The sequence below is a fragment of the Epinephelus fuscoguttatus genome, linkage group LG11 (assembly GCF_011397635.1).
Source record: "Epinephelus fuscoguttatus linkage group LG11, E.fuscoguttatus.final_Chr_v1".
Classification (NCBI taxonomy): Eukaryota; Metazoa; Chordata; class Actinopteri; order Perciformes; family Serranidae; genus Epinephelus; species Epinephelus fuscoguttatus.
In genome coordinates, this window is record NC_064762.1 from 21,092,832 (window position 1) to 21,117,253 (window position 24,422).

A 24,422-nucleotide genomic window follows, 5' to 3' on the forward strand; every position below is an offset into this window, starting at 1 on the left:
AATAAATTCCTTGTTTTGACCGAGAGGTTTGGTTTAAAAAAAAATATCCTCATCTATAAATGTATAAACCATCTGTTAATTTATAATGTTTCCCACAGAGTTATTCTAGGCAATGAACTTGTTCCTTTTATCACTTTTTCCTTGTTTGAAAACTCGCGCTTTGAACAATAGACGTAAGTAGTTGTGAAAGTTGTCAGACCAAACCTGTAAAGAGAGTTGTTCAGTTCAGTGAATTCAGTGTTAAAGTCATGCCTTAATTTTTGTATGTAAAAGTGTACAGTGTGTATTTGACCTGTGTTTAATACCTTCTGTATGTGTACAGCAATAAAGCAACAAATTTACAGTGTTCACTTCAGTTTATTTTAAAAACAATGTACAGCACATTCAGTATTTCTCTTGTCAAACAGTATTCATACACTCAGTCTTTACATTATAACATTACTCAGCATTGGCATCTGTGCATTACTAACCATATGTTATTTATGACATGAGACTTAGAAAGGTCAACTCTCCGCTTTGCCGCCCATCACTGCTTCATACCAGACACTAATGTAACATGATTATCAGGTTACACTGACTTCAGCATTCATCAGAGTATGTCACTCTCATCAGCAGTGTAGGGTCGAGAAATCTGATGATGTTTCGGGAATCAGCCTAATACTGATAGGATGTCAGTCGCCTAAAAATGAGCTAAAATTAAACTGATATTAAACCTAAACCATCATAGTCTGAGTGATGACTGAAATTTAAATGTCACGTAAAACTGGAGAATTAATCAAGCGGCAAATTTTGACCTCAAGACTTTGTTGTGCACCTGTGCAAAAATACAATTTGTTCAGTAATGCTGAAGAAAAAATAAAGTTAAGTTGCTGTCCAGGAGAGTTGTGTCACTAACGTGAGCTCCAGCTGTCTGCAGCTACATCAGTGGTCAAGAAGGTGGCTTAAGAATACAAGGTGAGCTGAAGCCACTGGAAAGAAAAGCAAAAGATGAGAATAAAGATAACAGACAAAAAAAAAACACCCACCACAAATGCAATCCAGTACAGCAGTGCAAATCAAATCAAAAGTGAAACATGTAATTGTTTGCATCAGATAGCTATTGATTAATTTTTCTTAGACTTAATTATGAGCTGCAACTAGTAAAGAGAGCTCAGCACATATGTTTCAGTGCTGCATACATATCTATTTTTGGTCTTTTCAATTAAAGGGTGACAGCAAACACCCCTCTGGTATAATGTAGCCGAATGCAACACCGCCTCAAAGTCCAACCACAAAACATAATACTAAACAGCATTTTAAGCGGGGTAGTAATTACGACAGAGCTACAGCTGTTCCTATTTTTCTGGTCACTCAGACTGCAACCATGTCAAAGCTCTAATAATCATAGCGCAAATGTGAGTAATACCACACGCAACACAATATAGAAATGCATTAAAAGATAGCACAAGACACACACTTTCACTTTGTAGATCACGAAAACTAAAACTGCCTTACCTCCAGGACGTTGAGCTTGATTACTCCATCTCCGTCTTTGTCAAAGGCATTAAAAGCTCCTGCAGGAGACACAACAGTCTTCAATCAAATCTCTAAGGTAACCTTTAATTCATGCAGTATCGCAATGCTGCAATAAAGGGACCTACTATAGGTTGAATTTTGTCCTTTAAAAAGTCATAAAAAGGTACTTGTCATAGCACAGATTTAGTTTTGAAGATAAAGGGTAATGTTGGTTCTTTTCCACCTTGGTCCTATTTCCCCATATTGTTATCTATCTAAGTGACTAATTGGAACAATTTTTGAAATCAGTCCAGTATTGAACGAGAGCGCTGTGGTGAAACAGGCTGCAATAGAGCCACTCTGGGCATTTGCGCACTGTCGAATTCACATCCACTAATCATGCTTGTTTTTGTAACACACAGGCTTAGACTTTTATTCTAAGGCCCAATCCCATTTCAGTGTTTATGTAAATATTGAAAATGTTTTTTTACTACTTTTGAGGGATCACAGCAGTCAGTGTAATAAGAATAAGAAGAACTTTATTAATCCCCAAAGGAAATTTCAAAGAAGTCTGTAAGATCATCTATTTAACAAAGAATTATTAAGTCTGATGGCTGTGGGTATAAAAGAGAGTGAGTGTGTGAGAAATAAACTCAATCAACAATCAAGCTTTTTCTTTATTAAAATATATTAATAAATTTATTAATATGCTATATTATTAATATGCTATACTATATTTTGTATTGTGTAACTTATATTGTGTTTATACAGTATATACAGTATAGCCTATATATATGTGTATATATGTGTATATCTATCTATCTATCATCCTACCCACTGCGTTTGCCGCATTCATCATGCTTCGTTTGTTGAATGACAGACGACAGGGGACTTGTGCTAGCTAGCTAACCAGCTAACATTACGAGGCAGCATAGTTATACTAGCTGGCGTGTTATCGTAATGTGAAAAGTCCGACCATTTTGCACGCCAGATAGTGCGAGCTAGCTAACTAGCTAACAAGCAACCTGACGACGGTAACGTTAGCTATGTATGAACTTTTTTCCCCGCCTCTTGCTCGGTGGTAGCCATGGCGACTTTTACCCCTTGCTGGCAAGTCAGCATCTGAAATCCCTCGCTCCGAAGGGCTAGTTTGATACCCACCCCTCATTATGCCCCCTACCCCTACACGCAAAAAGGAATTGGGACACCACTATCCCTCGCCGGAACGCGCAAATGTAGGGGTAGGGCCAAGGGGTAGGGCTAAGGGGGTGTATTGGGACGGGCTGTAAGTGTCTGACACCATTATAGAAATAGACCTTTTAATTAAAAACTAAAGGCCCAGACATGCCTAACCAACTTCAGAGAGCTGGTGTCAACGAAAGCTCCCTGCTGTGTCGCCTGACATGTCTTGGGCAAACAATTGCACCTGAACACACTGCAAAGACTTGAACTGTTGATCAACGAACATGTATGTTCTGTGCTTGTGTGAGAGGACGTAACTCTTCACATCACCAGACAGCAATCGTTTGTAATCCTCATTCAAAAAGGGAAACTGGAAGACCATCTTGATGTTAGTTAGCTAGTGAGCGCATTAATAACACAATCCAATATGGAAAGAACAAGTATTTACCGTGCACCAGTGACAAGTTTGTTTTGTCCCTAATCCCTCTTGACTTTAGCTTTTTGTTTACTTTCCTCACTGCTGTTTTTTTTTTTATGTGCTGAGCTGAATTGCCAATCAGAGTGATTTCATTCACTGATGGACTACACCATCTCCAATGCGGATTCAGTATGCTGAATCAGTGGGAAAAAAGCAGACTATCGCCGACAAGGGGCAAAAGTGTGGGACACACCGCAGCAAAGACCATCCCGGATGCTCACCGATGCTCCAACACTGACCATGCGCTTGTTGGTTCAGGAGCTTTAGATCCTAGCCCAGAAATCGCTATCACCACACCCACCAGACATTTAAATAAACAGTAATTTTAGCATGTATGGAACCAGTGTATTTTCACATCTAACTGTGTGATTGAGGGTTTATTTCAACTGCCAGCTGCAGCCATATTGCTCAATACTGGACCAGTTTCAAAAGTTGTTGTTGTTCCCATTTGTCACTTAGACAAAAAAAAAACATGAGAAAATAGTGCCCAAGTTGAGAAATACCAAAGTTACCTTTTTAGGTGTCAGCCTTAATGGTACTACTTCTGTTTATCAAATATATCAGGTCAATTTTAAACTAACTTTGTGTCCACATAGTACCAGAATATTTGATGACCCATGCAGACATGAGACTGATGCAGTCAGTCCTTAAAATATATTCTTCATTCATTTTTTCATGTGCAAACTCAGGTGTGACGTGTACTTACTGAACATGCCCTCTAGTCTCACAAAGCAGCAGATGTAGCTGTCAAAGTCGATGTTGAGCTGTTCGTCTGCATAGCGCATGGCTATGATGTCATACAGCTGTCTGTTGAGGTTAAACCCTTCATGTGGAGAAGATGGCACAGAGATGGTCGATAGTTAATATCACATGACAGGTTCTTAACAGGCTGCAAAATGTGGGATGTGATTTCTGACAAAGGTGAAGGTAGGACAAACCTGTGAACAAAATTAGGAATATAACTCTAATATGGTTTTATTTTAATTTTGTATTGTGTTGTAAACTTCAGTCAACTACAAATTAAGTCTAATGAAGTTTTATGACGTCCCCTCACCTGCATTTTTAACAGCGTTCCTCATCTCAAAACTACTGATGGAGCCAGATTTGTCTTTATCGTAACGTTTGAAGATCAGCTGCAAACACACGAAAAGATGGACAGTCAAATGAAAACTTGTAGGTTTGTTAAACATGAGCAGAAGCTCCAGGGTGGTAACAACAGTCCTACCTGCCACTCCTTGATCTTTTTCCACAAATGTTTGAACTCCTGCAGGTTCAGCTTCCCCGTCCCATCAGTCTGAGAGAGGGTCAGTTATGGAAATACCAACACAGCTAGATGATTTGAGAGAGTCACTCCTGACTCTTGGAATGAGCTTTGTCCACATGAAATTTTGCCTCATTATATTTGTGTTTATTTTGGGGCTGCGTCCTCGATTTTCGTAGCTTTATCTTTGATGCATGCTGCCTTATGTCACAGTGTGCACTTCCGACCTGCCATACATGCCAGTCTGCCACACCTACCTGCCAGCCTATCACCAGTCCATACATCTCCCACTCCTGCTGGTCCACCACACCCATCTTATCAAGCTAATGCATCTCACCTGTGGATCATTACCTCCTGCCAGTATTAAGACTCCTGCTTCACAGACTCTCTTGCCAGGTTGTTCTCTGTCATTCGCATGCAAGACTTTCCAGCATTTATTCTCAGACTGCTTCCTAATTGCCAACCTTGCCTGTCCCTGACTCTCCTGTTTCGTCTGCTCCCCTGTTAAACCACTCAGCCTGCTGTCCCTGACCAAGAGTTCTGCTTCTACATTTGTGGTTTCTGTTCAACTGTTCCATGTTGCTGTGTGGAGTGACTGCCAGTCAGCTCTCCGTTATGAGTTTATCTGTTCTGCTGCCTGTGATTGCACATGTGGTTGCACACTCTGCCTTTGTGTGTGCGCCAAAGAGTCCACGCATCATTGCTGTTGTCAAGACCCTTGCTCCCTACAGTCAGCTCCACACAAGCGTGTTGGCCTCTCTCAGGTGTACTCCTGGTACCAGACTCCCTGCTTGTCCAACATTACCCTCTGCCTATTATAAACTGTCCTTCCGTGTTTGGTGCTGCTATTGGGCTCAAGCCACACTTGTGATAGCTTATGGTCTGGTACCTGATCGCTACCTTTTTATTAGGTCTCAACCTCAACCACGTCCTGAACATAGCAGAAAAAGTGCCTGTTCTACACAGAGACTGTATTAAATAATGAAAGTAGCTACCATGACGTCACCCATTGGGTTGTGGACTCCCATTTTGAAGCATCAAATCTTGGATTTTGGCCATCACCATCTTGGATAAATCAGCCAGAAGTGACCATATTTGGACGAGAGGGTGGAACCGTGGAGGAGCGAGGGGTTGAGTGACTTTAAAATTTGTTGTAAACATGTAAACAAGCTTGGAAACATGTTTATGTCTGCTGTGAAGAAACCAAAGTTTTTGGCACTTCTGCGTTGGCTCCATTTTTCAGCCTCAGAGGTTGTGGCTTGGTTCTACCACTGGGTAGAGGGATTCATACTAATAATCTGCTGATTGACACAGGGCTTCATCAACTCCATAAACTCCTGTAGCTAACCAACCGAAAAGATACATCCATCAAGGCGATCATACTCCGACATGTCTCAAGGCTGAAACCCTCTGTCTTCATATCATTATCTGTGAAAAAGGACAGCTCAGTATGAAAATTCACCTGACACCATTACGTCATTATTATTACATCATAATGTATTCTTCCCAGTGTACTCACGTTTGGAGAGTACGTTCCTCATGATCATCTTGAGCTCATTTGCACAGACCTGCATGTCCTGATGAAAGGCAGAACAATTTGTTGTACAAATATTCACACAGTAAAACACCCACACAGCATAATCTGTGTTATCTTCATCATCCTCTTTGCGTACTCACCTCACCAGCAATCTGCCTGTAAATGGCTCTGAACTGTTTTTCCTCTTCAGTCTCCTCCTCAGATTCGAGCAGTTTTCGCTGAAGGATACAGGAGAAATAAGAACAGAGAATTTGATGTCTTTTGGGACGATTGATTTTATGTTTGGACAAGGTGAAGGGCCTCAAAGCCTGTCCAGTTAGCTTTAGCTGATAGCAGGACTAGTTTATCTGTTGTTGTTGTTGTTGTTGTTGTTTTTCTCCATAATGATATAATATCACAAACTCAGTTATTAAATGTTAATTTTATTTTTTTTAATTACAGGAAACAAGTTTGAAAAAGTTGGTGAATTAGCTTTACGCTGTAAAAGCTGTAAAGTCACAGCTAGCGTTAGCTAAAGTGCAGTTTCTATGGTTTGGTTTAAATGTTTTACATGTTGTTTTTGGTTTATTGTCATTTTGTTTGGTAAAATGGATGTCAAAAGGCAGTTTTGACCACATATGTAGCTGCTATTTTCTGGTTTTGTTGCAAAATGTCAATTTAAATTACGTCCATAGAGCGCTGCAGGAATGAGTCCTAAAACCCAGAATTTAGTTAGCTTGTTAGCATGTTAGCACTCACGGTTCCCTCATCTTAAAGTCAGTGGGTTTTTCTGAATGGGTATTGACTCTAATAAGGTCTGTGGTTAACACAAACCTTTCACGTTTTGTTTTAAGACATTAACCACATCAGTAGAGAACCCACTTGTGAATTATGAAGCTTTTACATGTCTTTAAAAAAGCGGTTGCTAACAAGTGGCTAAATGAGACTACAGAGGTTTTCAGGGAGACTAAACGTTTTTACATCGAATGACAAGTTTAGTGGTGGTGATGCTGAAGTCATGTGAACGTGGTGTAGTTCTTTTTTAGCCCAGAGTTAGATTTTTACTTCTGGAAGGTCCATTTATGCTTAAAAAATCATGAAAGTGGTGTTCATTTGTTAAGATTATCTTGCTAAAAAAATGTGAAAGTGTTTATTTTCTGCAATAATCCAAAATCCAATGCCACTGTTTTTTGGTGACAGAACCAGGGCTTTGCTTACTTCCCAGCTGGCCTTTAAATAAACATCATCTCTGCACCACTGCATAGTGCTGGAGAGGGACTCAATGGAGCAGATTCTCAAAGGTCCAGTGTGTAGGGTTAAGGGGGATATACTGGCAGAAATGGTACATAATATTCATAACTATGTTTTTATTTTTTGTAATCATCTGAAATTAAAAATTGTTGTGTTTTCGTTACCTTAGAAAGACTTGTATATGTCCACATATGGGCACCGTAGTTCTCCTCCACTCTTGCCACACGAGAAGTTTCAGCTGGTGGCAATCTGCGACCTCATCACTAACTGCCACTAAATCCAATGTCTTGAGTTTTGCACAAATGAAACTGTTTTTCCTGTTAAGTCTATATTTAGTGATCAGGGATCCTAAAAGATTAGAATTGTGTTTTTCCATTTCTTCAATTGCTGCTGTACTACACTACATTTAGTGATTGATGCATTTCCTAATAGTACCAGAGGAGAGCAGCACATTAGGGAAAGACATTAAAAAGAGCTAGGTCTGTAAGTGCCGAGGCCTTACGGGAAAACAGGTGCAGCTTTGCCACTTGAGATCAGTTGGCTTCAAACTCAATTGTTTTATTCCCAGTGGTGTTATTTGACCTGGTCAAGATTGCATTTCAGAGCCATCACTCTCCAGAAAATACGACAGGTCAGAGTTCACCGTGAGCTATTTGCTGCGTGGCTGCAGTGTCAAAGTTCAGGCTCCCGTAACGATGAGATTACCTTTGGTTTCTTTTTCCTTTCCCCCTCGATGCCGTCATGCTCAATTTCTTTGTTGGCTCGTGCTCTGTCTGACACAAATACAATAGGCTGGCATGTAACGGCAGAGGTTATTAAGAGAAGAGACGGGTTATAAAAGACAAACAGAAAGAGAAAGAGAGAGAGTTCATTTATAGTTATTCCATTGGTCATAATATACATATGCAATGATGACACAAACTACTACAACACTGATGAGAGCCGAAATATGATGAAGAGCAGCAGTGTGGAAAGCAGAGTTTCAGTCTGACAGTGCTATTGCAACTTGCATGCATTACCTTGTCTTTCTTTTTCTTGTCTTGCTGATGGCCAATAAGAAAAGGAAGGACAGAAGGATGAAATGAGATGAAAAGGAGGAAAGCACTTTTCAAGTCTGTTAGTTAGTCTTGTGGGAAAAAACTATGAGAACAGTATGAAATGAAATGACAGAGATTTCAAGAACAAGGTTGATGAAATATGGATGTTGCACAGCTGGGGTTTACAAAATATCAAATTCAGACTGATAGAGCAGTGTGAAAGTGCTGCAGGAGGCATCTGCACTGTGCTGTTCTGGTGTGTTCCATATTCAGCCTCTTTGTGAGGCGGTAGGAGCTTAATGTCATGTTACTTGGTTTTAGTGTTAATATCTTGTATTTGAAGATGTGCCAGAAGGTTTGTGTAAAAGCAATATCTATTTCCTGAGGAGCTTTATAGCTACCAGTTAAAAAAAGAAAGATTAAATCCTCATGGAAAACACAACTTGCACCCCGTGACTACAGAAATAGAAGAGAGAAAAATACTGGATGGAACGGGTCACTGATATGTTGTTTTTAACATTTTTTCTACATGTTTTCAATATTCTGGGGCAGTAGCACTTGAATCCTGTGTGATAAGGTGTGAACTTGTGTATTTGTCTGTGAGAGTTAATAACTTGATAACCCTATCTTAGTCCTAAAGTTGTTGTTTTACATCCTAGCCTCTCTGTTTGATCAAAAATATTTATAAAGTTTAAAGAATAACGTATTTTGCAACAGAACGCAGACCTTTTAAATACATTTTAGAAAATAGAGGGCGTCTTATAGTCGAAACTCTTTCAAAACAAGAAATTCCAATACATCAGCTGGCCACTGAAGGTATGAGGAGTGAAGTAAAAAAAATAACTACAAAAATGAACATGATTAAAATGCATGTGAAATGAAAAATAGAATGATTAAGTGTCAATTTCATGAACTTCACTGACATTGATATTCAGATGGGCTGTGTTTCTGTCTGCCGTTATCATTTACAGCAAGCAATTTTGTTACCTCCACCTAAAATGTCAGTCAAAAAAAACATGCCCACTGATTACCTGATCGAATTTTTGGATCTCAAACGGAAACTTTCCAATTTTCAACCAGCTCTGTGCATGGGCGGATTATGACACAATGAGCCACTGAGCACAAACATGCATCAGGCCCCACCACCTCTCCTCCATAGCAACAAGACACACAGATTTTATAGTAATTTGCATTTTTGTTTGTTTGGTTTTTTTGTTTGTTTTTTGCATTTCCCTGTAGTCATTCTGCATCTCTCCAGAGTCTCTCTGTAGTTGTTTTGCCCCTTTTCACTGCCTTTGTGAGTTTCTTTGTTCCTCTTTGCAGCTGTTTCATGTCTCTTTGTGGTCATTTTTAGTTTTGAGATTGGTACTTGTCTATTCGAGTGACATACTGACTGACTGGCTCTGTATCACTGCTGTGTGGGCAGTGTGTACAGGTGAATGATGTTTGGTTTCCGTCCGTGATGGGTCCACGCAAACATGAGCTCTGGGCATTGGCAGCAAGGAGGAAGGTTAAGCATTGTTTATTAGCATGTAGGCCCAACTGCCCACATTGCAGTGATACAGAGCTGGTTGAAAAAGCCAAAAACTGATCAATTAGTCAGTGGACATGGTTTTTGATTGACATTTTTGGCAGAGATAACAAAAAAAACAAAAGCTGTGCAAATGATAAATGTCAGGTGGGTGTAGTGAGGGATGGATGTTAGACAGTAGACAATAACAGTGGATTATAAGAGCAATGCTGTTTCAAATAAAACGTAAATTAAGTGTATCAAATTTTCATCACCCTAATTTTTATGAATTTCTTTTTGTTACTTCCACTACTCATATGAAAATTATTTGTATGTATGTATGTAACCTTTATTTAACCATGTTAAAACTAATTTGTAGACATATAAAGTGAAACTACTCCTCTGTTTTGAGTCATTTCACCTCTGCAATATCAGTCAAGATTATGAAAATATCTTTAGACCCCACTACTTCTTTAATCCTGTTGCAAACCTGTATTTGGTTAGACCCGATTGAGTTCTCTGTCTCCCTGCAAAGACAAAAACATTTTAGAATTGACTTCTGATATATTAAGCAATTTTACTGTTAACAATCCCCAAAATAACATCAGCTGCATCACCAAACACGGCTGGTGCCCCAACCTCAGTGATCCTTACTCAGACGTGCTCCGCTTCTCAGAGAAGACCCTGAGAATGAACTCTCCCTCTTGATGGGGCTCAAAGGTCGTGGGAATGATGACATACTCTCCTGGGGGCAGATGGAAGCGCTCCGTCACCTCCCGCAGATTAATGTAGGTCTTGCATTTCACTTTGGAGGCTGTGTACAGGAAGAAGTCCTTCTGCAGGTGTTGATCTTTTCCACACATCTATGAATGGAAAGAAATGAGTTGGTAGGATGGAAAAGAGCTCCTTAAATAAGGAAAGTAGTCAAAACAGAAAAGGTATTAAAGGAAAAAAGTTCAAAATTGGGACTCTTTTGTTGAAACTTTGGCAAGATGATTGATACCACTCTGGTACCTGTATGGTAAATATGGAACTACAGTCAGTTAGCTTAGCTTAGCTTAGCTTAGCATACATTAAAGACTGGAAACAGAGGGAAACAGCTAGCCTTGCTCAAATGAAAAGAAGTCTCGCAACCAGCACCTCTGAAGATAATTTATCAACACCTTATCTTGTTTGTTTAATCTGTACAAATACCAGAGTGTAAAAATGACAAGTTGTGCTTGTACTCAGAGTTATGTGCTGCACTATTTCTTGGCCGAGTCTTGTCATGAATGTGAGTGAATACTAGTGGGTACTCCAAGATGTGACTGCGCCCAGCCAAGAATGACATTCGTAAATCCAATCCGAGCCCTGTTTTTCGAAGAAATGGAGTATTTTATTTCATGAATTCATGAATGGTTAGGTTCATCTCACATTAACTCTGTTTAGTGCTCAGCTGCTCCATCTCCTCAGACAGAGCTTGCAGAAGGCTCTGCTGCTCTGAGCATGTGGTGTTCTGAATGACCAAACAGTACAATCCAACAGGGCTCCGAATTTATGAACGGTCCAATTTCTGTGTGCTCCAACACCCAGAGTTCCAAAAGCACCTGTGTTTCCTTCCAGTGTAACCTACATAAAAAGTGCTCCTACTTCCAGCTCCCTGTTCAGAAAATGTCGGTTAAGGGAACTTCCCTGGTCAAAATTCTTCCATTCGGAAAACCCTGCAACATCACCAATGCAAACATCACTTCAATTTGATTGGGTTCTGGGGATTTTTCAAGGGCATATTTCACTATTTTCTGACAATATGTTGACTAAACTATTAGTAGAAAAAACCCCCCCCAAAAAAACACTGAAAAATTATTCAACAATGTAGCTAGGATTTTGGCTTGTCCTGTAACGTGTGCACAGAGGTTTCACAAAAGTCCTGAACTGTCACGACCACTACTACAGGGTTCCCGTGGATCCTTGAAATCCTTGAAGAATTTGAAAGGAAAAAACAGACATAAAGATACATAGGCCATTGAAAGTGCAAGAAATTAGTTATTGAGGTTCTCTCTTCTTTTTCTTTTTGTTGACTTAATGTCAGTAAAAAGGCTCTGTTTAATGGTTTTCTGTGAGCTTCTGTAAAACCTGCTAGTTGTCATTATAAACTTCTCGCTGTTAAGACAGTATAACCTCGATCCAGGTCTCAAACGCTGCCGTTTTGGGTCCTTAAATTTGGGGAAATGGGTCTAGAAAGTCTGTGAAAAGACATTGAACTGTTGAAGAAGGTGTGGAAACCCTGCTTCTGCTATTACCACCACATGTACTTCTATATCAAATATGACTCTCTGGAGATACAGGTCAATACTGTGAACCGCTGACTTCGTCAAACTAATGTTCCTCTCCAACATGGGCATACCTCCTTCGGCACCTGCAAAGACAAAGAAGATTTTAAAGAAGTTCAAGTCCAGTGAATGCACATCAGATAATCCAGTGATTTGGGGTTTATGTGATCAGTACCTCGTAGATGGAAAATCCGATGGTGAGGAATCTGGCCCCTTGATGGCGCTGCATCCTTCGACCTTTCTGCATCAGAGCCACAACTACAGTGCAGAGTGCCTCCCCGTCCTCTGGGTCGTCATCCTCCTCGAACAGTTGCATCCGATACTGAGGGTTTGTCCAGAATGTTTCTGTAAAACACAAAAAGGTAAATCTGCAACATGAGGTCACATGATCGCAGTGAAGACAGATGAGCCACATGGGACTCAAAGAATATTATCAAGAGGAGGAATAAAATCTGACATGAAATAAAGTCAATATCTACCAGGGAAGTTCCTGCAGCCGCCAGCAGAGCTGCCTCTCACCCAGCGACCTTCGTTGACCGACACTGACCAGCTGTTCCTTTCATCACCCTGCAGGGTGTCAGGGGTCAAGTTACACATCTCCAGTTTTGTGAAGTTCCTCTTGAAATCATCAAAAGACATCCTGGAGAGGAATGTGAAAGAGGAAGTTCTTTACTGTTCCAGCGTTTACAGTTTCAAACACTACAGTGGGGCAAAAAAGTGTCTGTCAATGTGCTCTTGACACTGTGCGATGTAAATATTAATGGACTCCTCCTTGGCTGAACTGTTACGTTAGCTAGCTCAGTGGTGTTAGGTGAGCTGGCAGTAGATGTACGCTTCCTTCTGTGCAGTGATAGGGTTTGTGGGTGTAGTTCAGTAAAAAGAAAATAGTTCCTTAATGAAACTGCCCACAACAAGGTCTGTGGATTGTCTTGAATAACCGAGTTCTGGAGAGACATTGCAGTTGAGTCAAAATTGAGCATAGCGTTAGTTCAGGCAGGACACAATGTCGAGCTCAGCTCACATCCCAGTTACATCAGCTGATCTCAAACAGCCCAATCAACTGATGGAACAGCTGATAGGGATGGGAGACAGTCAGCTGATAGATCACATGATTCTTTTTTTCTATGCAACCAATTGGGAACTCTCACCCAGGGCGTCCTATTTAAACTGCGCTGGCCTGCCAACTGTTGCTGCTTCCCCTGCAAACCGCTCTGCAACCCGCCTCCACCCCAGCTCCTCCTTTTCATGTTGTGTCTGACTTATCAATGTCATTTCTGTTTTTCACTGATGCTGCTCTGTTCTGTTCCCGGGGGGTCTTTCCTGCTGCTCTCCCTGCCTTAGGTTTTCCATGTAGGCACATGGAAGGGCAGGGAGGTTGGGAGCTCTAATTCAGTGTGCGGATTTTCTTCTTCTTTCTGTTAGGGCAGGGAGGTTTGCCTGTCTGCCTCAGGCGTTTTTCATTTGCATGTGGGAGGGTCTAGAGGTGTCCTCTCTCTGCCTCAGGCTTTCCACGTAAGCGCTGGGAAGGGCATAGAGATGTGCTCTCTCTGCCTTAGGCTGTCCACATAAGCTTTTTGTGTAAGACTGCATATGGAAATAAAGTTTTCTTTGACTAAAGTGGTCCTGACTGAAGTTCTTTTTTTGGCACTTTGAGCACCAGAAGCTGAGCGCCATCTAGCTCCATTATATTAAAGAGAAAGCAGACATTGTTACGGCCGCTTTTACCAACACTCTGCAACTTACACCAAAACATATTACATGTAAAATAGAAAATATGTATTTTTCATTTGTCCCTAAAAGCAAAATGCTGCATCTTGTGGGAAACAACTGAGAAATAGATGACAATACAAAATTGATATTTTATTTTATGAGCGAGCCAAAATTAAAGATGTGATGAGGAGTATTTCTCTGTGGTTTTACTCACCAGAACTCACTCTCCTCTACGGTCTGTTTCTTTAAGTTTTCCTTGTCTGCGATGGAAATGGTCGACCATTCCTTTGAACTATGGAAAGACCAGATCATATTAGAACACACTCGCAACAACAGAAAAAAGATTAGAGTCAGTACAACTCCTGAGTTATAGAAGCATAAATATTTTGTAAATAATATAAATTTTATAGTAGTATAAAGGGCTGAATTAAAGTCCTAGATCAGTTCTTACTTTGGACACCATGGTCCTTTCCACAGTACACGACCCCAGGGATTGCGCAGGCGAATCAGGCGAACTTTGGCGTCTTTTACGACCTCGTCACACTAGAGACAACAACCATCACTTTAACATGCCTTCTCTTACAAAGACTGTCACCTGTATTTATAGTGAGTTGACTTTTTTACTGTACCTCCGCCAGGCCTATGATGGAGTAGGCATGACCCCTGACCAGCCCATGATCAGTCCGACTCTCCAATTCAGCAGATGAAAAAACCTGATGAATACAACACGTCAGAGCAAAACACAGACTTGAGGCAACACATACTGCTAAAATGTCATTTTAATTCAGTGATTTATTCTGGAGTTGATGGTTACAATCTAGTTTTCCTGAAATCAAGTTGAACAGATGTTAAAAGGGGAAAGTTAAAGACCTTAATTTAGCTTTTCCGAAACATTTGCATGGGGGGAAAAACATATTTTCTGTTTATTTATAGGGTTTATTTCTCTCCTCTTCCTCCTTACAGTTTGATTTTCATGTTTCAGTCAGTTGTGTTGCTGCAGGTCTCATCTCATGTGTGTTTTTCTTCTCTGTTCAGTATGGTACTTTCATCCCCACTCACATCAATGGAGCAGCCCATCAGCGAGCCTCTCTCCAGCGCCTTCCTCATGATGCTGTAGAGGTCTTTGGGCGCATCGGACAACTCAAAGAACTCTGTAACTCCCCCTGTGAAATCCTCCATGGCATCCAAAGTGTTACCTCCTTTGAGTGCCTCATAGGACCCGTGCAACCTGAGAGAGAAAGCGAGAGGTCAATCATTCTGGCCAATGCGCTGACATGTCTGTTCTCTCCAAGGCTTGGATTTTTCACAGCGTCTGCAGGCAATATGAGAAACATGAGGACAGTGCAGAGGAGTGGTGTGCCTAGTTAGTGTTGCTATACACTGCAAAAAAAATATACAGCTTAATAAGACATTCAGCTCAAGTTAGATTTTAAAGAGAAATTTTATGGCAGTGGTGAAAGGTCAGTGGTTTCAGGTGTCAGTCATTTTGTTTGACAGATTGTCTTAAATCATGAGGCATTACTTCAGTGCCAATGGAGTAATTTTCCCATTTTCACGAAACTGTCACTGATAATGATAAGGGAAAAACTATTAAAAAAAATTGCAATTAAAACACCTGAGATGATTTCATGTCTCCAGGCTTTAACCTTTTCAGCAAGAAACATGAATTAAAGACTAAATGACAAACTTTTTTCCAGTGGGTGGACAGGAAATCTGAACTCTACTGAATCAGTTTACATCATGGAGGTCATGATGTGGACGTCTCCACTTTGCAGTGAATATATTATATTAAAGTAATCCTTCACCCCTTTAATTACCATTTGTATACTACTCACCCTGTGTTCTGTTGAATTTGCAAATAAATCTTTGTTTTTCGAGCATGCCTCCAGTGAATGGAGAATCCAAAAACACAGAAAATTCTGGATGAATTGGAGTCACAGGGAGCCACGTTTAACAACAGAAACACTATATCAAAACATTGTTTTTAAACTCTCATGCAACTCGGGCAGTATAATCTAAGTCTCATTTTTACCAGTTGTATGCTCAGTGCTTCCCAAATACATGCATTTTTACTAACACCTTCCCATAAGCAACTCAGGCACACTACTGGTCCCTGTGTGAGAACATTTTTTTAAAAAATGCATGTGTTTGGGAAGTACTGAGCATACGACTGGATGAATAATAATTAAATGACAAGTAGAATAAAACCAATAACGTGTCGTAAAATGTCACCAAAGTAAAAGATAAAATAAGGAAGGCCAAAACTAAAATCAAGATAATAAATGGGAAATAAAATCAATAAGATCACAATTAAAGAGACAGACAGCTCAGACAAAATCTGGATATGCTTTCCGACTGAAGTATGTTTTTAGGAGAGACTTAAACGCAATGTCTCAGACAGCCTTATATCCTCGGGCAGGTCAGTTCAGAGCCTTGGGGCCCTGATTGCAAACACTCTGTCCCCTCTGGTCTTTAGCCTGGACTCTGGAACAAGTAGACGACCTATGCCCAGGGATCTCAAACTACGTAAAGGTTCATATAGGTCTGAAATGTAATCTGGAGCTAGGCAATGAAGAGCCTTAAAGGTAGTCAATATGATTTTAAAATCAATCCTAAAACAAACAGGGAGCCAGAGAATAGGCTAAAATTGGTGTGATGTGGTCGTGCTTCTTGATTTTGGTTAAAAGTCTTGCGGCTGAGTTCTGAACAATCTGAAGTCATAGCAAGGTTTTTCAGGAATAAAGGCTGTTGCAATAATCAAGACGCGAAGAGATCAAAGCATGCACAACAGTGTCTGTGAAAATGAGACTAAGATCGTACTGCAAGTTGTGTGAAAGTTTGGACCATGACCTCAATTCATAACAAATTTTCTCCGTTTTTGGATTCTTTGTTCAACATGGAGGCATGCAAGAAAAACAGAGTTTACTTCACAAATCCTACGTAACACGAGGTGAGTAACTGATATACAAATCATCATTTTGGGGGGTTAAGCATTCCTTTAATAGACTGTGCTTACTTGGCATAAGCTTTTTCCAAAAGAGCGCTCCAGTACTCGTTCTTTCTGAAAGATTTCGTGAAAACCAGCTTGTTGTTCCAGGTGGGGATGCGGTCGTCCACGACCACATCGATCCACTCGCCATAACGCCAGAACTGGGATTAAGAAGACAGAACAGATTTAAAGCAGGAAATCAATGATCAGACAGAGAAGAAAAGGTCCCAGCATCTTTTAGATTATTAATTGTTATCATATCATTAGTTTAACAAGCTGTCAGTTAAACATGTTCTGATCAAATAGGTTTGTTGTCTCTTTGAAAAATTAATAATGCCTGACCAGTAGAGAATATAAAGGTTTGTCATGCTGTGTGGGGTGGTGGCACCATATTGTGAGGATACCTCTACCTCTGATACCTCTGTTACCAAAGTGTTTGCTCTTAGTCCAAAAACAAGATAGTTTCCAATGCCCGGGTATGTGAATTCAGGGTCTGTAATCCAGCCTTGAGCTGCCAAGTCATGTGGATCTGTGTTGCCTACCTTAATTTGTTTGTCCAAGGATTGTTGCTTGATCACTGTAGCAGGCACAGATTACACAGTGCTATCTTTACAAGATGGCGCACCCATCCTAAAAATGTCAACATGCTGAGACGTAAACTTGACACTCTCTATACTAACCTGGAAGTGGAAGATGCCGGCATAGTTTTCAGTGAAGCTCTGGTCCTTAGGAATCACTCTGTACAGAAGCTTCTCGTTCAATGTCAGACAGGCGATGGCGGCCAGCAGCCAGCAGTCACCTGTCAACGGCAGATTCATGAGCTATGAAAGCACTTGATCCGAACATACCTCTTCATAAAGTAGTTGTCTCAGATTAAAGCCGCATTGCTACAGGTGTCACTCGCCAACATCAGTACGGTAACTAAATTAAGGCTAATTCTCGCAGTCATTCCAGCTGTCAGACATATTCCCGGCTCTGGTTTCCACCCCGGGTGTCTTGGCTGTACTCTGTGTTTTTATAGATGTGTGTCCCCTAATAGGACTGTCTCTGCTTGCACTTAGAAGCTGTCTTCAGCTGAGACACATTTGACTTTTGGTGCTGTTAGAAACTTTCTTCAACACTTTTCCACGCTCTTGCTTCCATTTTCCTACTTTTTTATTGTCATATTATGATCTTACAGTCTTTGGTAAGGCAAAAAATGTTAATGTCTTGTTAAAAAGGGTCTGTGGATGCTCCATAAATGATAAAGATAGATGTGTTTGGAGAATCAGTGAAAGTAGAGAGGGAATTACAGTTTATTTTATGTATTAACACACCAAGTTAGACTCTTGCAGTCAGTTCCGACGTGCTTTAGCCCTACTTGTTTAAAAGCAGAAATGGTTAAGATGTTACCCAATTCTCCTTGACAGATGTCGGTCCTGTTGGCTCCATCTATGATGAAGTGGGGGTTTTCAGAAATTTCCTGTCATAGAAGAAAAAACAGTATTAAAAGGTATTTCTGAGCGTGTTGTGAAATTTCAAACCTTTTTTCTCATTATGAAATTTGGGCAATTTTTAAGGAAAAGGACCCTTGTTTAAGTATATTTTATGTCTGAAGTCCACATTAGGGTGTCCAGGTGACTCTTAATGTGTCAAAAGACAAGAAAATAATCTTTCATATCAAACTAATTAATCATACCTTTACTAAAGCTGGGTATCAAACATCAAAGTCCAAAGTCTGTCAAATAAGGCTTTAAATATGGAGTCAGATTCATAATATTACTTTTTTTAAAAACAGATTAAGGACCTGAATTAAATCAAAATGTTGCCAGTTTTAGATATTATATAAGATTATGCACTGGTTCATTCATTTTCCGTAACTGCTCATCTCTCTGAAGCCTATCCCAGCTGACATTGGGCGAGAGGCAGGGTACACCCTGGACAGGTCTCCAGACTACCACAGTCTGTCCCTCTGCGTCCCTCCAGGTCGTCCAGGGAGCTTGTTTATCAAAAAGAGCCAGGGAGGATCCCCCGAATACCCAGCAGAGGTCTGGACTTAACCCTGTATGTCCTCTAATCCTAGCAACTGGCCCCTGGTCTCCTGACATTTTGTAAAAATGGCCCCTAGGCAAAACAAGTTGAGTGTCCCTGCTTTACAGGGTCGCAGGTTGGGGTGGGGGGGTCTGGAGCTGATCCCAGCTGACATTGGGCGGGAGATAGGGTACACGTCAGGTCAGGTCGCCAGATTATCGCAGGACTGACACATAAAGACAGACAACCATTCACACCTACCGCCAGTTGAGAATCACCAATTAACCTAACCTCTTTGGTCTGTGGGAGGAAGCTGGAGTACCACACGGAGGGCCCAGGGTTCAAGCCAGGAAGCCTCTTGCTGTGAGGCGACAGTGCTAACCACTGCATCACCATGCCACCTATATATAAGATTAATGTTAAGATTTTATCGAGGGAAGGTTCTTGTTCTTTGTCTGTGTTTAGACATTAGACTTGTGAGACTGGCTTCTTTTGTTAAATGAAATATTGTTCTAGAAGAGCACATTTATATTTCTCAAAGTCATTATAAATGCAAATTACAAATCTAGCCCTGTGGTAGTCTATAAACCTGTTCATGGTGTACCCCGCCTCTCGTCCAATGTCAGCTGGGATCAGCATCCCTGTAAAGCAGGGATACTCAACTTGTTTTGCCTAGGGACCACTTTTACAAAATGACAGGAGGCCAGGGGACAGTTTCTAGGATTAGAGGACATCTGTCAGGTATTCCGGGGGATCCTCCCTGGCACTTTCTGATAAACTAGCTCTAATTTAATGCTTTTTGTTTCACTTTGGGACCTTTTTTTTTTTTTACATTCATAGTACAAAAAATTCCCAGCGTGAATCACTTTATGTTCATTGTGAATTAGAAAGTTGTTGGGCCACCTAGCACCCTATCACAGGCCAGATTTTGAGGCTCACTGCTGTAAAGGAGACCCAATTACACATCATAAATGGACATTTACAAATCCACACCTGACATGATTGACTATTTGAGCACTTGACCCTGAAACTGAAAGCGAGTTGGAGAAATTTCCCCAGCTGCATTCACTGCATATTTATGAGAATGCAGCTGTTGGGGGTTTGCCGGTCATGACCCTGGAGTCCTCAGGACAAGTGATAACGTTGTGCAGAATGTAGAGAAGTCCTCACCTCATAACTACGTGCCTCTGTTATGGCAGAGTGATTGACTGTATCTGTGGTCCTTTGGGAAATTACTTCGTCTTCATATTTGACTCTGGTAAGGGATTAATGTATTTGTTTATGCTCATACTGTGGAGATTTTATGTTGAAGGATTACATGATCTTCTAAAAGTGTGGTTCCCAACTTTGGACTGCATTTGGACCCCTCAAAGGGTCACAAGATAAAACTGAAGGGGTCACAGGATGATGAAAGGAATAGGAATAAATTCATGAATTTCTGTCCCACAACTGAGCTTATTTTCTGTTCCTAATGCCTTTTTACTTCGACATATAGGCCTCTAAAAATCCTTCAAATGCAGCAATTAGTGGGGAAAAAGACACACATCCACACATCATGTGAAGAGGTGGCACAAGCCAGGGGTTAGAAAAGAGGGTGAGGGTAGAATAAAGAAATATGAAACCAAGTATTTATTCAGGGGTTTCACAGCACTCACTCTGTTCCTGTCATCACACGATTGACCATAACTAAGGCTGTTAAAATGCAGCCTCATGTTCCGGATTTAGAGCCTGGTCCACTGCTGACCCCCCTGTTTGGGATTCAGGTATCACTAATCTCAGCTAAATGGCAAAAGCAGCATTCATCATCGACCATTAAGCCGCAGTCTACCATCATGTAACACTATATTTTAACTGTGAAGCAGAAATTTTAGTTTGTCATTTCTGTTTACTGAAGAGGATTTAACTTAATTTATGTTTATGTCAGTGTAGAAAAAGATTAAATGAATATTGTGGGAATGCCTTGTCTTTTAATATGCATTAATATTTAGATTAGAGTTATTGTCTCCACATCAGTTACATAAATCTCAGAGGGATGAAGTGTCATGTTTATCATGAAAGTAAAGGCAGTGGTTGAGTTAGCCCGCTCTCAATCTGAAGTTGTCAAAATCCAGCACTTGGGCAGTGACTTGCAGCATCAGAAACCAATGAAAAAAAGCATTCTTTAACTGCGACATGATACGCGGTTGGTGGCTGTTATATTTTAACAGTGTTAAATGAAAGTTAAGGCGCAAAAGTCCAACTGAGCCAGATGGGAGGGGTGGTGGATGGGTCCAGCAAACACTGACTTTCACTTGAGAGAGCGACCCCTGTTCTTTTTTCCTAAACTTAACCACATGCTTTTGTTGCCTATAGCCAACCACGTGTGTTTGTTGTTGAAGGAAAAAAATATTGTACCAACATAGTGCGTTTATTTTGAAAGAGACTGTATGTAAACGTTAAATTTCCTGTGAAAACAGAAGAGTATTTTGAAAGAAGACAATGCATGTAACAGGCAGAACTTGACACGGCGTCCCAGAACGTCAACAACCAACACACCCAGGGTACCCTGGACGTCATATGTGGATGTGGAAAGTCCATGACCAAATGTCAATATGTGATGAGGTCGGAGTGACAATGTGTTGGTTGATTAGTAGATTCAGAGCGTAGTAATTTAGAGTCTGAGCTGGAATTGTCTGCATAAAACTCCCAACATGGAGGTTGCCGAGCCAATGGTAGCAGCAAACACAGCTAACAGCACAAACAGTGCTAACAGCAGCAACAGTGTTGTTAGCACTGTTCGTGCTGTTAGCACTGTTTGCTAACAGCACGAACAGTGCTAACAGCAGCAACAGTGTTGACAGAGCTACAGGGTGTTAATCTGGAGGTGAACTGAAGTGTGAACATTACGCCTCTGTGACTATGCTGTCCTACTATCAGCAGTAGCTAGCCAATGGAACATATACACACAGGGACTCATGTACACACATGCATGCGCAGTTGGAACATCTACTACAACAAAGCACCACAAATTGAGTGCCATCTAGTTCCACTGAATTCGAAACAAGACAGACATCTCTACCACCCATATCTCCAACACTCAGTAACTCACACCAATATAATCTAGACTGTTAAATAACACAAGGTGGGGGAAAAAAATGCATTTTTGATTTTTGGATGAATGGCAGCACAGTGGTGCAGTGGTTAGCATTGTCGCCTCACAGCAAGAGGGTTCCTGGTTCAAATCCAGGTGGGGGGTTCGAACCCCAGGGTGGGGAAATGCTTCTGTGCAGAGTTTGCATGTTCTCCCTGTGTCAGCGTGGGTTTTCTCCAGGTACTTCAGCTTCCTCCCACAGTCCAAAGACATGCAGGTTAATTGGTGACTCTAAACTGCCTGTAGGTGTGAATGGTTGTCTGTCTCTATGTGTCAGCCCTGTGATAGTTTGGTGACCTGTCCAGTGTGTACCCCGTCTCTCACCCAATGTCAGCTGGGATAGGCTCCAGCACGAAAATGTTGGGTCTTAGGTAAAGGTTTGTGTCATGTGTTGTGTTTGGATCTCAAATAGATCTTCAATAATCTACATGTACAAGTGACTCTGATATAGCAACACTTTTGGCTAAAGACATAAAGCTTCGTCAGAGCTATTCATTGTCAGAGGCAGAGTGTTGGAAGACTATCAAACCCTCCTGCAAGTGTATATCATAAAAACATGTAACACTGCAGCCAACACTGAGTTGCCACTATGTTTCCCAGCACTGGCAGAGGGCGTCCGCCTGTGTGAGAGTCAGCTGTCTGTGATTGTAGAAGGTGATAACCCAGAGCTATGCGTCCACAACCACGCAGCCACTTGACACCCCGTCCATGTGTTGTGAAGGAAGTGATGAGATACATTGGGATTTTAGAGAGGAGCTCCTCTAAACACATTAGAGACGTTTTATACATTTAGAGTAACATGGCCTAACAGATATGATGACTAAAGACTGGCACTCACCGAGGGACGTTTCCACTCAAACTTAATGGGGGGTTTATGGCTGTAGAAGAGTGAGGAATCATTAGCAGGAAACAGGGGGTCTTCAAACACCACCCCCTTCTTCACGTATTTGTCCCGCAGCTCCAGAAAAGTCTTAAGGCGCTTGGCATCCTTGACAGCCTCGTTCCTGCTCAGAATAGCAGAGTAGATGGAGTTCGTCCCAGCAGGAGGGTAATCAGCTTTGTCATCTGGCTCGTATGATGCTTCATTTTCAAAGAGCACCTTCGCCTTCATCTCTTCAACAACAACCTTTTTATACTTCTTCTCCCCCATCTTTGTCAGAGAACGTCTCAGCCTTTGGTGTTCCTGATTCAAAGTCACTTTATGAAGTGCCAAAAAAGAAACTCCTTATTTGCAGAAATAGAGCGTGAACTTGCAAAACAACCCAAAGAAACTTCCTGTGTCCTCCCTGACTCCGACAATCACTTTTAGTTCCTTTATTTGCTGGAAATGCTGTCACTGCTCCTGGACAGTCACCACCCGGCAGCCTCTCACACCAACACTGGCACAGTCTATGTTGTGCCCCTGAGTGCTGGCTGAGCCTAAATATAGGCCTCTTTAAAGGAGGGGAGGGGGCTCCTCAAAGAGAGACCCTGACACAACATTTTCAGGTTCCAGTGTGCTTAGCAGGAGATACCATCCAAAATCTGTAAATCTAACTGATGATATTATTACTGGGAGGGACATTTTTAGGAAAGTTATTTGCAGAAAATAGTAGATGAGAGTCAGGTCATGTACCCAGCGGCATCCAAACTGTATGTGATACCCCCTTTTAAATAAATCCCTAAACTAAAAGGGATTAAAAGGCCTATATAGTGCTTATAATTAGCAACAAATGCACAAGGCAAGAACCACCATGTGATTGACTGTTATAATGTCTCTGTTCAACATCTATAATATCAGCTATATTGACACCTAGTGGTAAAACAAACGCCCTGACATTTACTTCCCTTTAAATGATGTGTTATGACAGACTGAAGCAGCCATTCATCATAATTCAGTTTTCAGTTGGCCTGATTCTCTGTCACTCCACGCCCATATCAAATAAGAGATGGGAGGCTGCTGAGCCCGGGGTTGCCAGGTTTGACAGAAACCTGCAGTCTTGTTACAGAATACACCAGGATGAAAGGATATCTTGACAAAATTGTGCATGTTTGTGTAACATGGTTCTCACAGTAAAACAAAAGTATGGGATGCTAGGAAATAAGAACTTTTTTTAGTCAAAATTATGAAATGGTAAACATAATCGCTGTCTGACTCTATCTTCTTTTTTGGCTTGACTGCCATGAGTATCTCTATTTTTAGAATTTCAAATATTTTAACTATTTTTTTCCTTTTCCTGGGTAACATTGCCTCATGCTATCTATTAATTATACACTTATTATTATAATTATTATTATTATTATCACCAGTAGTAGTAGCAGCAGTCGCAGTGGTAGTAAGGGGTGGCAGCAGATCAGTCCATAGAGACTTGGCTTGGGAGCCACAGGGTCACCGACTTAACTGAACCCTCAACTGCTCGGGGTGCCTTTCCAAGGCACTGTGTGTATATGACAACAGAGTGAAAAAAAAAGAATTTCACTGTGGGGGGAAATAAAGTATCAAAAAAGGTATATGTTATTTTTCTTCTTCTCCTCCTCTTTCTTCTTCTTCTTTTTCTTCTTCTTA

General features: G+C 41.0%; 1 protein-coding gene across 2 annotated transcripts; it reads right to left on the reverse strand.

The window, feature by feature from the left end:
- Positions 1-337: 337 nt before the first annotated feature.
- Positions 338-23,271, reverse strand: capn3b (calpain 3b). 2 transcript variants are annotated; one of them, XM_049591037.1, is made up of 23 exons: positions 22,716-23,271; positions 18,130-18,199; positions 17,418-17,536; positions 16,765-16,898; positions 14,808-14,976; positions 14,378-14,461; positions 14,200-14,291; positions 13,963-14,040; positions 12,518-12,678; positions 12,214-12,383; positions 12,113-12,124; positions 10,384-10,592; positions 10,220-10,256; positions 8,202-8,225; positions 7,888-7,974; positions 6,093-6,170; positions 5,935-5,992; positions 5,779-5,843; positions 4,380-4,448; positions 4,209-4,287; positions 3,861-3,977; positions 1,495-1,553; positions 338-968 (listed from the first exon to the last, which is right to left on the reverse strand). In XM_049591037.1, the coding sequence occupies exons 1-23, from the start codon at positions 23,025-23,027 to the stop codon at positions 942-944; spliced, it is 2,310 nt and encodes a 769-aa protein (XP_049446994.1). In that variant the 5' UTR covers positions 23,028-23,271; the 3' UTR covers positions 338-941. The 2 variants fall into 2 exon arrangements, with proteins under 2 accessions (XP_049446994.1, XP_049446995.1); XM_049591038.1 differs by lacking the exon at positions 8,202-8,225.
- Between the last annotated feature and the right edge of the window lie 1,151 nt (positions 23,272-24,422).